The sequence below is a fragment of the Rattus norvegicus genome, chromosome 16, assembly GCF_036323735.1.
Source record: "Rattus norvegicus strain BN/NHsdMcwi chromosome 16, GRCr8, whole genome shotgun sequence".
NCBI lineage: Eukaryota > Metazoa > Chordata > Mammalia > Rodentia > Muridae > Rattus > Rattus norvegicus.
Genome location: NC_086034.1, coordinates 2,509,763 through 2,527,762, shown reverse-complemented (window position 1 = coordinate 2,527,762; position 18,000 = coordinate 2,509,763). Strand labels below are relative to the sequence as shown.

The 18,000-nt window shown below is 45.5% G+C and overlaps 1 protein-coding gene across 5 annotated transcripts in view; it reads right to left on the bottom strand.

The window, feature by feature from the left end:
• Window positions 1-18,000, bottom strand: part of Arhgef3 (Rho guanine nucleotide exchange factor 3) — a 280,324-nt gene that overhangs the window by 60,872 nt on the left and 201,452 nt on the right. Inside the window, exon 1 of one of the 5 annotated variants that reach the window (NM_001106061.1) lies at window positions 8,339-8,552. The exons of the other annotated variants lie outside the window; for them this stretch is intronic. Within the exon in view, the coding sequence (NP_001099531.1) occupies window positions 8,339-8,431 (93 nt within the window). The 5' untranslated portion in view covers window positions 8,432-8,552. Of the gene's footprint in view, window positions 1-8,338; window positions 8,553-18,000 lie in introns of those variants that run through there. 5 annotated transcript variants of the gene reach the window in all.

Sequence of the window (18,000 nt, the reverse complement as noted above, 5' to 3'; positions counted from 1 at the left end):
GTTGATTAAAAAAAAAAAAAAGTTTTTGCCTTATCCAATACTACGGTTTGTGGATAAAATGTCTCTAACAGGCACGTATTGAGGACTTGTTCCCTAGTGGCTAGCACTGTTTTGAGAAGTGCGAAGAGGCTCTAGGAGGTGAGAGGCCAGGTGGAAGCAGCAGGTCACTGGAAGCATGCCTTTGAAGGTCAGACTTGGTCCCCAGTCCCTTTGTTTCTCTCTGCTTCCAGTCTACCAAGAGGCGAGCAGCCTCTGTCACATGATCCTGTAGCCATGATGTGCTGTCTCACCATAGGTCCAGAATCAATGGAGCAAGGATGATGGACTGAAACCTCTGACACTGTAAGCTAGAACAAGACACCCTCTCCCACCACACACACACACACACACACACACACACACACACACACATCTATCATCTATCTACTTTGTCACAGAGCCAAAAAGGTGTCACACACTCTTGGCTTCTTCAGCTGAGTCAAAGGAGAGAGTGCACACAAAATCTGAGAATAGGAGGACAATGCTATGATTTTAGGGAGCACCATGGAAGTGCGTTTGCTCGAACTGCAACATCCCTTTTCCCGCTTCTCTGCATCCATGTGTAAATTGCATGGGTTTAAACTGGGCTCCTCTATACATGTAACTATGCTCAACTTTTCCCTCTTGACTTTCTTCAGGGGACACCAAGGTGTATTTCTGTTAACATATGATATCATATACCATAACATAATAAATGGTTAGGGCTACAGAGGATGCACTGAGACACAGGACATAGGGTCCTCTTGTTGTGTTTACTGTATATTGTAAGTAAGTATGAGAGGACGCTCAGACTGGAATCAGGCAGCCGACTCCGTCTCTGACTGCCATTTCCATCTGCACAATCCTGGGGAAAGCACTGAAGGGTTTCCCTTGTGTACACTTGTTTTTAAAACAAATAATTATACTCAGGTGAGCATATAAGGCGTTCTATGATTTATAAAATGCACACACAGGAAGAATGAGCGCCACCACGAGTGTCGTTATGAACAACTCTGGACAGCCCAGGAATTGGTCTGCTTTTGCCTCTCCAGTGCTGGGATTACAAGTGCAAAACACAGTCTTCTATCTTTCAGTATGCACACAAAAAATTTGCATTATTAGACAATATCTACAGTACTGTGTTTTATCATGTCTATGAAACAGCCATAATATTATTATTAGGGTATGAATTATAATTTCTGTTAAGGTGAACATTTAAAACAATCTTAGCCTTTGGTTCTTTGCACGTGAACCGCCTATTCTTGTCCTTTGCCTATCTGTCAACAGACTATTTTATACCCGTATGGATTTCTTAGGTGACAGAGATACTAATCTTAGCCCTGTCGTTTTTATTTCTAAAATATTTTTCAAGATATCCTTCTACTTCTCTTAAGGAAACATATTACATAAAAAGAAACTTGTTGATTTAACATCATAATGATGTAATTATAGTATTTCTGGGTTGATCAATACTCAGGATTTCTGGACACAATTAGGATGTCCAGGTAAAATAAGAACAAACAAGGAGACAGAATGAACACACTGGGGTGGATTGTGGAAAAGGCCGTGAACCGGCAGGGATCAGGAAAGCAACATCAATTTTCAAACATCTAAGATAAATGAGAAAGTACACTATAGGGTAACAGCTCTGAAAAGCAGTGCTACAGTCAGAGGATCTTCTCAGGAACCACACTGAGCAAAGGCAGAAGATGGTCTCACATACTGTGAGCTCTCTCCCCCAGGAAGTGCTAAGCAGAGACTGAATACATCCAGAAACCTGTTCTCAACAGACCAGGGTACTCTACTGCAGTGACCTGGGTCATTTCCCTAGCTGGTTCTATTTGTTTCTTAAGTCCCTGGAAGCAAAGCCTGTTTTGCTTCTCCTTTCCTCTTCAACGTAAGAGCCAGGAAAACAAAAAAGACCAATGCATTTACTGTTAAGCCTTCTGGTTCGGCTCCAATTAATTGAAGTTTACTAATAACCAAGGCTGCCTTCTTGAAAAAGAACACAATGGCCCAAGCTCAGGGGAACATGTTCAAGTGTTCCTAGACTTAAAGGGGAGCACTCTTCCTAGCCAGCTGAAGGTTCACAAGCCTATCATACTTAACAGCTCCTTCTAAGCCAGTAGCTCCTTTATGCCAAAACCAAAAATGGGGAAGCCAAAAGGGGGAAAATGGGGGATGGGAGAGCATTAGAAACCTCTGGCCTTTGCTGCCAACAGCATCTGACCTGACACAAGGAGAAATGCAGTCACAGCAAGTTCTTCACGTGACAAACTATACAAGGCAACCAATCACATACATCACCAATGAAGGCGCCCCTCGTACACAAATGCACCATTGATAACAAATTCACAGAGGGCTTGCAAGATTAGGATGGGATCAGTAATTTATCTTCATTCATCTGTTATAAAAACAGTGGTACTGGTACACAATTAAGGGTGTCCTTAAAAATTAAAAAGGACGCAATTTCAAAGAAAGAAAAGAAACCAGATGGTAGTTGAGCCCTGATTACTGGTTTATGTGGAAGGAAGGCTGGTGGCTCATGTGGATAGGCGAAATGACTCACAAAGAACTGGCTGCTGTCAGTTTCACATTGCTGGACATGGAGCGTTCTGGTAGAGATCTGCTCTGTGGTCTTGAGACACATGGAGTTGGAATTACCAAAATCCTCCCAAGCAGGGCTTGCTACTCTATGAAGTGGGTGGGCCACAGAAGTACTGACTGGAGGTTGGGTCTCTCACTCACCGCGGAAAGAATGAGCCTTGGATCGAGAGGTAATTTCTGGGTCAGGCAGGTTCATCCTTCATGTGCCGCGCGGTAAGGACACCAGTGATTTAGTCGTTTTGTGGCAATGTGATGTGGTTGGGAAAGTACAGACTTCACAGTCAGACTAAGCTGTGAGTCTTGGAGCCTTTACCACATAGTTCAGCCATGACATCTTTCTCAGAGTCTTTCCTTCTTTCTACAACACAGGATGTGTTTTAGAAAGTTTTATGTCAAGTTGACACATCCTAAAGTCACTTGAGAGGAGGGAACCTCAATTAAGAAAATGCCTCCATAAGATAGGGCTGTACCGGGGCTGGGGATTTAGCTCAGTGGTAGAGCGCTTACCTAGGAAGCGTAAGGCCCTGGGTTCGGTCCCCAGCTCCGAAAAAAAGAACTAAAAAAAAAAAAAAAAGATAGGGCTGTACCCAGGCCTGTGGGACATTTTCTTAGTGATTGATGTAGGAGGACCCAATCAATAGGTGGTGCCATCCCTGGGCTGGTGGTCCTGGGTTCTATTAAGAAAGTAAGCCATGAGGAGCAAGCCAGTAAGCAGCACCCCTCCATGACCTCTGCATCAGCTCCTGCCTCCGAGTTTCTGCCCTGACTTAGATGAACTGTGATGCGAAAATAGAAGTCAAATAAACCCTTTCGCCTCCATGCCTTCACAGAAGAACTGGCCGCTGTCAGTTTCACATTGCTGGACATGGAGAGTTCTGGTAGAGATCTGCTCTGTGGTCTTGAGACACATGGAGTTGGAATTACCAAATTCCATGTCACGGTGTTTCATCACAGCAGTAGTCACCCTAACAAAGACAGAGGGTAGCTCTAACCTCATACGATCACTGTGATCGTGATCAAAGTGAAGGGCATTTGTCATACGCTTGGAGCCCCCATGCATGGCTATGCATGAAACAGTATTCATTAACGAGGGTAACGCGCATGATTTCCTTCTTTTCTTTTTTTGACACAGGCTTGATTTGTAATCCAGGCTTGCTCTGAACTCACAAATACTTCCCCACCTCCTAGAGCTCAGATTTCAGGTGTGAGTCACCACACCAGGCTAGATACTACTCACTGAGATTACCATGTGCGGGCGCAAATTATCCCATTTGACCTTCACTAAAGGTCACTCTCATCACCTCCATTTTATCATCAAGGAAACTGATGCTCGGAGAGGCACAATGGTTTGCCCAAGTCACTCCACTATCAGGCACTAGGAAAGACAAGGAACTCAGATCGTCTTATTCCGGAGTCAGCGCCTTGAACAGCCTAAAAGTCCTCATGTATAACATTAACTTCCCTTCCTCTAATACATCTTATCCACTCTATGCTCATCTTGGAGAACCGTATATGCAAGACACCCTTCCAGATGAACAAGCAATATATCCTAGTGACCATAATCAGAACTGCCAGTGAGTAATGACCTCTCGCTGGGTAACTATGCAGCTTTCCACCCAGTAAAATCTGAGGCCTGCTAAGCCATCTAAATAAGTTTTAGGGTTTAGTTATAATGGCTACCATGACTGTTTGCATGCATTCGGCCATATATATTGTCAGTTCAATACTACATGATGCAGATTCCAAGAAAAGCTAAGCACAGGCAACCAGGGATCCGATAGCTCTGGCACTCAAGGAGTGCACCTCCAAGTGGGTACAACTTTCTAATACAGTTGTTGACTGGGGGAGGCACAAATCACAGAACAACACAGGGCCCAGCTTGCCCTGCAGCTAAAGCTTCAGACGCCCAGTCTCAGTTATAAGGTTACTGTTACATATTTAAAAGACGATATTTACTTGGGGCATTTTAAATGTCTGTCTTGATATGCCTTCATTTTTTTCCCATTAGAGGTTTTAAGTACTGAACACTGGGCTAAATCCATCAGAAAATCTGGTATTGAATCTTGGATCAGGGGAGATTTTCTTTGTATTTATCTCCAGGTCACCTCTCTTCGGTGTCCTTATTCCCAAAGCTGGAATTTAAAGCATGTTTTGTGATGAGCTGCAAGGAGTCTTAAGAGAGATCCAGGCGTGGAGAGAATTAGAAAGAGGGTAGAATGCTATAATTTTATATCCACTGTAGGCCATTATTCACAGGACTATGACTGATTGAGTCAAAACTAGAACCCATACTTTTGGGAGCCCAAGGTAACACTCAGCTACTCATGAACTACACCTATTACCTATGCACTGAAATTTTTATAAGCACCGAGAGATGAAGCAATGGCTAGAAATAACATCAACCAAATGAGGCCTGACACCAAGCAACACATCTATGCCCAAAGTGAGCAGTCTGCCAGGACGCCAAGCCTTACACAAGAAAATGTCTGGATTTCCACTGAAAATGAAATTGAGGACCAGTGGGGACGGATTAGCAGGTAAGAGTAACAGATATACAAACCTGATGACCTGAATCCAACCCCCAGATTGTTCAACATTTCACATGCCGGAATTTGCAGGTATGCATACACACACACACACACACACACACACACACACACACACACACACACACACACAAATAGTAAACATAATGCTGACCTATAACTCTTAAAAGCCTGCTCCCCAGTCTACCTTCCTTAACCAGGCTTGGCTACTGAATCTCCTACTTAAGTAAACGTCACCCTAGAGAAACAGATTTTCAACTGATAATCAGCCTGGTTCATTATCGGTATCAGCTTTCCTTTTAGGGAACGGATAAGGTCCTCTGAGCACCCAGCAGTCCGGGAGTGAGCCCTTCCTCCCAATAGAGGAAGTGATCAAAGTTTTCATGACCATGAAAATGGAGACAAATTGAGCAAAATTGCTTTAATGAAACCGCTCATGTCATGTGACAATCTTCTGTGAAAGTCCAAAGCTATGTGCCAAGCTCTTCACACCTCACAGTAATGATTAGAGCTGAAGGGTTTCATGACTAGCTAATCAGAGGCGTCACATTTAAACATTTGCAATCAAACTTATATACCCATAAGAAATGCCAGATTAAGAAGCAGTATTTGCAATCTAACCCATATGCCCATAAGAAATGTCAGAGTAACAAGCACTATTTTATTAGTTGATACAAAATATCAGGCAGGCACTATCATAACCTATGCAGAATACTTTTTAAAGTTTAAAATGGACAGTTTAAAGAAAAAATTTAAACATGTATCTTTTTTTTTTACTTCCACTGGGAACTACCAATAAAACTTTAAAAAGAAGCATTTAAATTAAACCCTGAAGAGAATTTTTTCAGCATTTTTACTCAGATAGATGTCATCTGGTGACCTGCTCCCCGCTGACTTTTCTGTTAGGTGAACAGAAAGTTGCTGGTGACTGAGTACTAGAAGAAACCAGCCGAGGCCATGCTGCACGCAGTTCTCCCTAGAATGTGCTCAGGAGGAACAGCCATCACGCATGGTGGCTGGCACAGGTGCTCAGCCACAACTACCCTGAAGGTCAACGAGTCCTGTCATCGCAAGAAGGCCTTCAGAGAGACAGGCTTCCTTTCATTATCTTCTTTTTACAAAGAAACAAAGTTTCTCAAAAAAGAAACATTCACAGGACTTAACAATATCTATTTTATAAACAATTATATAATCTTGTTTTTCTTAAAAGGCAGTAAGTGAACGTGGGTTTTAGTGGTTGTTTTTAGACATTTATAAATACTGGCGACACCTACCGGCAGAAAATATATTTCTGTTCAGTCGCCCTTTGTGCAGACAGAAACAAGAAAACTTCCCCTGAAACCCACTTAAGTTTCTTTTTCCAACCTTGTCCATCTCCATTACTGGGAAGCTATTTATACCTGACCAATGAAGTTGGAGACATCTATCTCTGTCTCAAGTTGTGTCAAGTGTACTTTTATTATGGTAAAAATAATTATATTAATACAACTCAGTGGTGATCCCTGAAAAATACTTACCAATATTCCCCAAAAGCATTCACCTCCCATCCTTGTTTTCACACAAGTACATCCCCACAAAGGGAATATAAAAATATTAGTGATGAGGAAAATTAGCATAACAGTTCACGAAATGCTAGAGCACATATCTACAGACCATGACTAACAAGAAAAGAATAAGCAGGCAGCTTCACTTAAGCCTTTACCACAGGACTCCAAAACACAGGACAAAAAGAGCAAAGCCCGGTCAGAATTCACAACTATTTTCACTATGATCTTCTCTGACCCATTTTAGTTTATTAACCGAACTGGCTATGCTTTTTTTTTCCTCCCAGAAGTCTGAGAAGCCACCAGCCCCATCCCTACTGAAAACTCATATCTAACCCAGGCAGTAACAACCTGAACCCCAGGAAGGTACCACCCTGTCCAAACAGATGAGAACCCGTCACACTTCCATAGCTGCTGAGACTACGAGCTCTACAAATATTCAACTAGCTACGGAAAGGAGAGGGTTTTATCTTGTATAACCAGAGCCTGGCAGAGTCCTGCTGCAAGGAGGCACTGTTGGAGGAAATGAATCTCCAAATACACCTATACAGAATTCAGAGTCAAGGGCACACACTGAGCAGACAGACCTACATGTGTCGCATAGGTGGAACCAACCGTGCAGTGACTGGGCGGGACACACATCTGCCTCCAGCACCACCACTGCCCACCCGCCCCCCCCCCCCCGTCTTGGTGGTTCTCAGAGTGAGGCAGAGGAAAGTGGAGAACACACACACACACACACACACACACACACACACACACACACACACACGGGGGGGGGGGATGATTAGCTGGTGCTATAGACGCCACCACAGCAAGGCTAGGATCTGATAAGGCAACTGTCTTCTCTAAAACCCTGAAAAAGTACGAGAATAGTCTTCTCCCCCAGCTTAACCTACTAACTCTTTTAAGGGCAGTCAGCAACTTGCCAGAGACAGAGCACACGGGGGCGGGAGGGGAAAGCTTAAGAAAACCAAACTGAGAGGACTCCCTCAATTACCCAAGGGCACTGCCTCTCTCCCTGCGCCCAAGTTCCCAGAAAGGGAACTGTTTCTAGTCTTTAAGACAGCGAATTCACCAGCGTATAGCTCATTTTCAGCCTCAATTACTCTTTTAGCTTAGACCCAAAATGAACGACACTCTTCCTCCAACCTCCTTTATTGGTTACTTTTGACAAGTAAAGGTGCTCTGTCCTGCCCTTGCTCTCAAACAGCTACAAAACCAAGTGTGTCTGGTGAGATATCTGAACCGGTCTCAAAGAACTTAGGCTCTCTTAACCCCGACCGAGGACGGGGACACATTGCTTTACGAGGGGCTCTTCCTGACACCCAGGCCTCCCTAACAGGGCAGCGGTAGGTAGATGCCTTTGCGGGCTCTAGACAGAGACTGGAGTTCTGTCTGCCGGACTCTCCAGTAGGAGAGAGGCAGCGTCAGGAAACTGCGGTTCCCGGGCGCAGGGAGAGAGGGGCAGGGATAGAGGAGCCAAGAGAAGGCGAGAGGGAGCATTTGAAGGGGCGATCCGGAGAAGCGCAGCACTCCGGGGAGATGGAGAGAAAGTGTGCGGTATACAAGGTGAGGTGGCGGAGAAGCCCGAGGTGCAGGTGTGTGGAGGGCGCGTCCTACCTCGTCCTTGGCCACCCCGCTGCCCAGGGGCGCCTCCAAGCTGCAGTTTGCCCTCTTGACAGTGAGGTAGAAGGGGTAATCCTTGGCCACCATGGCAGCTGCCGGGCCTGCCCTTTGCGATGTCACCGCTGATCCCAGGCGACAACAAAAATCCCGGGTAAAAGAGGGCCCGAGCTCCACGATGCCGGCGGCGGCGACGCGAACACCTACAACGGCTTCTAGCAGGCTGGACCTGATGCCTGGCTCCACCGGGAGGGCGGGCCGCTGTAAGCCACGCCCACGGAGGGAGGGCGGATGGGCGGGACTAGAGAGGACCACCCCGCCCTCCTAGGAACGCCAGGTGCGGACGTGTAGACGCCTCGTGGGGCTGGGGCGGTTCTGCCAACTTTGGGGACCTCAGGGAACACGCGCGTTGAGCCACCAGACCCCAGGCAACTCCATTCGTGGAAGAACAGTTTGTAGCAAGGAGGCCCGGGAGCGAGGGGGCAAGGCCCAAGCCAGAATCATTTTGAGGCGTAGGCGGGGTGTGTGCAGGGTTTCTCTACATAGCCCTGGCGGTCCTTTTTTAAAAGTGAGCGTTAGTAGGGTAAAAGCAGTCCAAACAGTTAAATGCGCCCACTTTAAGTGTGCAGTTCAAAAAGCACCGCGTAACCAACCTCCACAGCCGAGAGACAAATACTTTCCACCACATATGGAGTCCCCTCTAACCATCCTCTTCCCCCTCCCACGTGCCTACACTCACGCCCCTACACCCACGCTGGACTGATTCAGTCTGTTTCCAGTCTAAAGCAAAGATCACGTTTTGGGGGATCTTTTCTAAGGGAAACACTGACGTTGTAAATGCCCAAGAAGCAATTAAAAGGGCGTTGCTGCAGCCCTGACCAGTCAGTAAAAAACAAACAAACAAACAAAAAACTAGAAACAATGGCAACGGTCTTTGGTAAGAGTACTTTAAGTAAACTTTTCTAATTATAGAACACCACCCCATAGCGATCAGAAAGGAGATGGGTCTATGGGTGGGGCACTGAAAGATCTCCTTGATGCTGGCCTCAGTTCGAAAAGTAAAAGGCTGGCCTTTTGAAGAATAGTTAGCAAGTGTGGGGCTCTGAGTTCAGTTCCTGCATCCAAAATATAACAGTGCGGAATCAAAGCAGTAGAACAGTCTGTGATCAAAACACATCTACAAAAGAATACTTTCCTTCTTCCTTCTCTTTCTTTGCTTCTTTGTTTCTTTGTTTCTTTCTTGATATTTTCTATAAAGACATACTTGTAGGTCAACAACATTTAATGTCTAGAAAAATCTGAGACAAACTTACACTGTCCCTGGTGGCAGAGGAGAAGAAACATCTGAGATAGAAAAGGTAGTGATAGTCAACAAAGAGGCTTTACAGTTACAGTAACAATTTTCAACGTCTTAAAAGAAAACTATGTTCGCATGTCACCCAGGGGAAAGAAGAAATTAATTTTCTTAAAGTTATCATTTCCTCCAAATAACATTTCTTGTAAACTTCCCTGTAGTATCTTTCCATCCTCCAGTGAATGGCCTCGTACAGCAAGTGCTGTTACAGGGAGCTACCGAGTCTTGTTTTTGCTGTTGGGGTGTGAGGGAGGCAGTGTGATGGAGAAATAGATCCTGCTTAGACATTCTCTGCTTCCAGATGAGGTCAGAACCCAGCAGTTCCTACTTTCCCTGGTGAGAAACTGCTTAACGTGTGGATCTTCCACCTCAGGTACCAAACCCACACCCTGGCCCTAAACCCACCCATTATCTTGCCCAACTAGATAGCAGACGAATGGACTGCCTTTGGATACGGGAAGAAGCATATGTGTGAACAGGGCTCCTAAATGAGTGGGTTCTGACGAGACAAGAGGAAGCTGTGGTTTTCTTTCTAAGTACACAACCTGAAGCAATAGGAAGAAAGCTGCAGCCAAAGAAGTGTGGAGTGGGAAGGAGCCTATGACAACCACTGACTTTCCCTAATGACATCCCCACCACACAGTCATACTCCCTGCAAGCGTAGCCAAATGTGCTGCTGGAGCAAAGGGAACCCCATCTCCAGGGTGCCCAAGCAAGCCAGACCAGAGGTAGTGACATGTCCCAGAGCCAAAGCACCCACAGCCTCTTTTCCTTTATCCTTTCCCTGTTCCTCCAGGGCTCACCCACAATCTCCACCACAAGACCCTGGGCATCAACAGTTCATTTGGTAATGAACTTTGATCCCAAATGAAGTACTGGGCCTTGCTCTCCAGTTGGAAAATACACTTACAGCCCTCGATGGGGAATTCCCTGCAAGAGATTCCCACAGCTCTCATATTGGGGTGTTTTCTTCAGCATTCTGACCAGGCGGTGTGACACACCAAAACTACCTGGTGATAGTAAATGAGCCCTTAGAAATGGGTGTGTGTGGGGGGAGGGAGTGGCAGAGAGAGCACACCAGTTAAAAGCACTTGTTTCCTTTTTAGAGGATTCGAGTTTAATTCCCAGCACCCACATCAGGTAGCTCAAAACCACCTATACATCCAGCTCCAGAGGATCTCATAGCCTCTTCTGACCTTCACTGACACCCACATGCACGGGAACACACACACTACACACACACACACACACACACACACACACACACACACACACACACACACTCATACAAGTGCATGTGAAAATGGAGAAGGGAAATTGAACGTCAAGTTTAATTACTGGACACCAAATAGCAATCATATTAATAAGAAGCTTACCATATACATTTCATTTTCTCTTAAGACTTTTTTGCCTTTCTTAAAAAACACTAGGAACCATAGAATCAGTGACTAGCATACATGCATCAAACTCATGTTGCTTTTTACTATTCCTCTGGGTGTAGTAGAGAAAGAGGGAGGGAGAAAGAGAGAATTGCAAATCGACAGAACTATTTAAATCGTGCCACAAAATGAGTGTGATGGAGAGCTCAGTAACCTTGGGTTCTGATTTTCCAAGTTCTCATAGACTGAAGGTTTGACCACCCAAAATGGGGTTCTCATCTCTACTTTTTTTTTTTTTTTTTTTTTCCGGAGCTGGGGACCGAACCCAGGGCCTTGTGCTTGCTAGGCAAGCGCTCTACCACTGAGCTAAACCCCCAACCCCGGTTCTCATCTCTAAATTCCTAAGCATGCATGCATACATACATACATACATACTACATATAAACGATGTGTGTGTGTGTGTGTGTGTGTGTGTGTGTGTGTGTGTGTTAGAATAAAGCCCATACACAAGGCCAGGAACTTGGGATAGGATGTACAAGTTTTGTATGCTGTCCATGGGATATTCCAACGATTTTTAAAAGTATTTTTTGCCCTGTGCAGTATCTGCCTAGTTTCCAGGTTTCTTGCCTTTCCCTCTGCTTTGTTCTTTGCTGATTTGGGATTTGGGAAATCTGCCTGGGACTCTAAGTAGGAGTGTGAGTAACCAAAGACTGTTAGCAATAAGCTGTCCTGTGAGAGGGCTCTCAAGCACAGAGAAGCAGGCTAGTGTCTGATTCTGAGAGAGGCTGGACCAGCTTGGTAATTACTCCCAGCAGAGAAGCAGTCATGTCCCCCTGCCCTGACTCTCTCTCTCTCTCTCTCTCTCTCTCTCTCTCTCTCTCTCTCTCCCTCCTTCCCCCCCCCTCTCTCTCTCTGTTTACAGCTTAGACACAACACTGCCCAATAGCAGTTTCCCTAAAAGTAACAATACAAAACACCTTTCAGAGCTCTCCTTCACAACCAGTTATAATCCTATAAAATGCTTCACGGCCAGGCAGTGTTCCTCTTGAGCCAGGAGCCTGGAGCCTGGAATAAAGAAGCCTGTTTTGCATTTCCAGGATGGATGCCAAGCACAAAGCTGTGGCCTTGCTTGTGCTGTGCAGGGCATTTGTGCTGCTGAGGGGTTGGACATTGCAGCCAGGCACACTACTGGTGGTTAGCCCTTTTGAGCCTAGCAGATGATCAGGACATACCTACCCTGGGGCTAAAACCTCAGAGGCTGAAGTGGCTGTGACCATCTTCGCCAATAGGGCCACGATCCATCCTATCAGCGCTACCTTGAATATCGTGGTTCGATTTCTTTCTTTCTTAAAGGCTCACTTATTGATAAGAGTGATTCATCCATTCATCAAACAGGCACTGAGTTCCTCCATGGTTAGCTACCTCTCTTCTCATTTTAGCCCCACCCTTAAGCTTCCCTGCTGGGCAGGTATTAACTCCATAAATAAATATGGTCCAATTTCAGGTATGGCCTTTCAGATGAACCCTCCATAGTTATGCATCCCAGAAGACGCTGACCTGCCAAGCTCAGCCTCCGGCCATGCAAACTCCCGTGGTTTCCCTGGCTTCTTGGAGGGATGTCTTCTACTGGCTAACCAGACAGGGTCACGCAGGTACATGTCGGGCACTCGCAAGTTCTAACATCTCTCCCCTGCCCTTTCTTTTGGCCGATGGTTCCAGTTAATGATCAAACACCCTCTCCTTTCTTCAACGTCAGTTTTGGTGGGAGGAAGGAGGAAGAAAAAGCAGGGAACTCTGAGGAATCGGGGCTGTGATCTAGGGCCACACCAACAGCGAAGGCACACACAGGCGATCTCAAGTCACACACATTGGTGCTTCCTCCTGCCTGGGGATGAGCCTCCTGGCTCCAAGACAGATTGGTAAAAATCCAGCTGTGGATACTCTACAGCTGCAAGGATTAATTCTTGCATTGTCTAAAGTGTTTTGTTTTCAGGAACAAGTTTAAAACAACGATAGCAGCAAACAGAAACCCAAACCCTTCACCTGATCACTAATCAGGTAATCAGCTGTCATGACAAAAGAAAAAGAGCTATATATTTTTTAAAGTACCTATAAAACTTGATTGTACTGCTATGGCACAGCAGGTACATTTCTTGTCCTCTGGTTTATTAGAACAATGACTTATAGTTGTTAGAGGTGATTCCATATCTCCTGACCACGTCTGTCAGTGTCTATATGCTTTTTGTTTTTGTTTCAATGCACAGTCTTTTTTTTTTTTTTGGTTCTTTTTCTCGGAGCTGGGGACCGAACCCAGGGTCTTGCGCTTCCTAGGCAAGTACTCTACCACTGAGCTAAATCCCCAACCCCTTTCAATGAACAGTCTTATTCAGAAGCCCAGGCTGGCCTAGAACTCATTATGTCACCCAAGCTGACTTCAACTTACAGTAATCCTTCTGCCTCGGCCTCCAAAGTGCTGGAATTACCAGCAAGTGCCACCATGCTCAGCTAAATGCATTTAAAAATTTAAAAATCTAGAAGATGTCAGAGTTCCCTGGCATCTTGTGGGTAGGGGTTGGGATGCTGATACTGATAGTACTTGTGGCAACCTCCCCAACAAAGAACGGGTGCATCCAACGTGCGGACAGAGCCACCAATAAAAGACCAGAGTGACACGTGGCTCTTGGATCTGCTGGTCTTCACCTTGAAGGTCTTTTAGACCTTGACCCCTGGTTAGTATCTTAGGCAGGGCAGACAAAAAAGCTGAGTGCAAAGAAACCCAGACTACTGCCTCACCTCAGACTCTACTGCCTCACCTCAGACTCTTCTGCCTCACCTCAGACTCTACTGCCTCACCTCAGACTCTACTGCCTCACCTCAGACTCTACTGCCTCACCTCAGACTCTACTGCCTCACCTTGAACTTGACCTGATGTTCATGCTGACACTTAGCCAAGTGACAGATTCCACATGACACAAAAAAGTCGAGAAGAAAAGAGAATACAAGAGGAAGGAGAGACAGATAATTCTCCTAAAATGATCCACACACACACAGAGGAATGGGGAGTATCGCTGTGATTTGTTTCATAGTCAGTATCTAGATTTTTTTTTTTAAGACATGAAAGCAGCACTGAGACTCTATTTGGGAAGAGGAAGGGGGAGCAGTGGGAAGAGAACGAGAGAGACTGTCAGCGAAGATGTGTGAAGATGTACAGCACATGCGTGTATAAGACATCATGATGAAATCCACTGATTTGTGCAATTATCGTCTGCAAAAAAAAAAAACTACTACTTCATATATAAAAATCCACTTCAAAAGTGAAAATTAGTTTCAAGAAAATACAGCTAAGCAGAAACGGGGAAGTGGGGATGAAAATTTCCAGATTCAGGTCTTTCCCAGAACTTTTGTTACCGTACTTGGTTGGGGTTTGAGGCAGAACCCCGAGTTTAGTGATTAAATTTCCCAAAGGTAGTTCCATGATTACTACTGGCTGCATAGGTGTGATCAAACTATTTCTGCTCTTCAGCCTACAGGTAAAACATACACACATGAGAGACTTGTACGCCAGCCATACAGAGAGAAATGAGAGCCCAAAGCGGTAAAATCTGGCCTTTGCTGGTAGAGGCGGGCTTTCTTCTACCGTCTACAAGCACAATAATCAATATGTCACATCCATCCCCTTTCAGATGCCACAGGCTGTAACTGTGCTACTATGTTACGTGCGCTCTCTCTCTCTCTCTCTCTCTCTCTCTCTCTCTCTCTCTCTTTCTTTTTTTTTTCCAGGGCAGGGGACCGAACCCAGGGCCTTGCGTTTGCTAGGCAAGCGCTCTACCACTGAGCTAAATCCCCAACCCCGTTATGTGCTCTCTTAAGGAAGAAAAATACCATACAAAAGTACACGCTGTGATCCCTTATAAGCCACACTTTGGTTCTGGAGATGTGTGAGGGCTGTGGCTGGGGAGGTGGCTGAGTAGTTAAAGCGCCCACCGCACAAGCATGAGGCCTGGATCCTTAGTGCCCACATGAAAGCCTGGGTGAGCATGGCAGCCATCTTGGATCCAAGTGCTTAGGCAGAGACAAGGGATCGCAGAGCAAGCTGGCAAGCCGACTCTCGGTTTCAATGAGAGAACCTGCTTCAGGAAGTAAAGTGAAGATCGATCACTGTTAGACACCTGACACCAACCTCTGGCCTCTCCATGCACATGGATGTGCCTACGCATGAGTACACATGCACGCCGGACATACATACACAGGAAAAGGAAGTGCAGCATGTGTGAAGAATGACACGCAAATGTGCTCATGTCATTGCGCCTGCATTGGACATTTGACATCTGAGCAGCCAGGCCGACGTATCCTTATGTTGCTTCAAGTAGAGTTAAATAAGAAGCTTACCCGATACCCCAGACCCTATTTTGGGTTCAGTTCCTTTGGCAGAGGAGCCCAGAAATGTGTATTTTTGATCAACACAGTCAAGGGGTATGTTTGACTGACACTGTGTTATGAATTAGGACAGTGGCTTCCCACTGGACCCCCTCCCTTGCCATCAGCAATGTGATATTCACAGACCTTTGGTCTCAAATATCTGAGGATGCTTAACCCAATGTGGTAGCATCAAAATCCAGAATGGGCAGAAAAAAACTATTAATGGGTTCATGCAAACCATCACTCACCCACCGGGGGATCTAGAGTATGCCAGGCAACATGCTATCTACATATGGGTGCATAAGGGGAGCAATGAAAAAACGTGCAGGTCCACACTTCAGCTCGGCTCCCAGCGAAGCCACCCACCAGGAGACATGTTCCGGCACACGGCTTTGGATTCACAGTCTGGTATCCGGGGCTCCAAAATAAAAATGCACTTATCTCTGTAGCTGAGAGGCACAACTGCATTCACATTTTAAAAAAAAATTAGCTGCAGAGAATGAAAGGAAAGCTGTCGGCTTGAAATGTTTACCTGCAAAAAGGACCTGGGGCTGGGGTGTGTGTTGGGTGTTCTGTAGAAGACCTTGATTATAGAACTAGTCTAACCAGAAGGAACAACAGGTTTGGGGTCTCCTGGCAAGCGTGCGTCTCATCTGCTGGGGGCGGACGCTGGCTGGTGAGTTGTAGAGCTGTACAGGCCCATAGGCTGAAATGTCCCGGGTGTTTGGGCACCGTAAGAGCTTTGGAGAGGGTAGGAGGAGTGGGTTAACTGAGCGCTTTGGCTAAGTGGGAGCCTCCTCAAGAAAGCATCTGGGTAAGAAGACCTTGAGCTCTTGCCCCTCCTGACTGTACCTCCTAAATTCTGATATAAAAAGCATACTCTACAACATTCAGTTTATGCTGTGCTGAAGAATGAACCCACGGCTTCCTGCGCGTTAGATAAGCAGGCTGTTAGCTGAGCCACATGACCAGCCAGAGCGTTCCTGACTTATTTGACTTTTTTTCCCCAGCTGACATCCAGGCCCACCTTCAGCAAACACAGTTTTCACATGTCCACAGTCCTGACCAAACTAAAAGCCTTGGCAGCAAAAGGCTGAGCAGAAAAGCGGCAGCCATGACTTTGTGCTCATCGGTGATGACATTACCGTCTGCTTCTTCCGCTTTCGTGGCCTTGCCCTGTTAACTCGCACTCAAGGTTCTCTGTGACCCCCAAAGGCTAGGGGGACCCTCACTTTATCTCCCCATCATACTGAGTACCTTGCTTACCCCAGTGCTCCTCTACCAATAGACCCTCTATATCCACTGCTTGACCCCAGTCAGGCCCAGTGTTGGGTTGAAGAAGGGGTCATGGATTTTCCCCACATTGCTACTCAAATCAGTTCTAGTTCTTTCTCCCATACTGGCACATATCAAACAATGAAATTAAAATTAAATTGAGATAGGGCTGATCATCGATATCACCAAAGAGGTAAATCTAGAGGTCCCCCCCCAAAGTAACGGTGTAGTTTCTTTTTAAAAATTATTGTTTTTAGTTATGTGTATGCATGCATATCTGTGTATTATGGTTAAATGAAGAGGCCAGAGGCAATGTGAACCCCCTGACGTGGGTGCTGAAAGAGCAGTACAAATACTTAACTGCTGAGCAATCTCGCTAGTCTCTAATTTCTTAATTTCTTCTTAAAATAATAGTTTTTTATGGTTAGGCATGGGGACATGCCTAATTCAAGAGTTAGCGGCTGGTGGATCTCAGTGAGTTGGAGGCTAGCCTGGTTTAGATAGTGAGTCCTAGGCTAGCCAGAGGTAAGTTAAATTTTTAAAAATGTATTCTTTGGGGGTTGAGGATTTAGCTCAGTGGTAGAGCGCTTGCCTAGCAAGCGCAAGGCCCTGGGTTCGGTCCCCAGCTCCGAAAAAAAGAAAAAAGAAAAAAAATGTATTCTTCGAGAACTTCATACACGCATATATATATATATATATATATATATATATATATATATAATTTGAAGATATTCATCCCTTCCCCTCCCCTAAACTCCTGGATTTCCTCTACCCTCATGCCCCTCCCCTACTTCATGACTGTTTTACGAGTATTTTTTATTCATTGAGAAGCAATAAATGAAAATCTTAATTGTGACCATATCCCTCCCTTCTCTAACTCCTTCTAGATCCTATCTCATGCTCCCCTCCCAATTTCAAACGCTCATTCTTTTTCAAAGGTATTAGTGGGCAGTCAGTGTTGCCCATACACGCGTGGGCCTGGGGACATCCACCTAAGCATAGTTCAGTTACCAGGAATCATATCCCTAAAGAAAGCTGACTCCCCCTGCTCCTCTCCTAGCAGCCACCAATTGTCAATCTCTCCTCAGTTATGTGTGGAAGCTCATGTGCCCTCCCTAACCCACCACAGAGTATGAGACTAGGAGCTCATGAAGATGGGCTATCAGAACTTTTTTTTTTTAAGATTAATTTATTTTACATATGAGTACAGTGTTGCTGTCTTCAGACACACC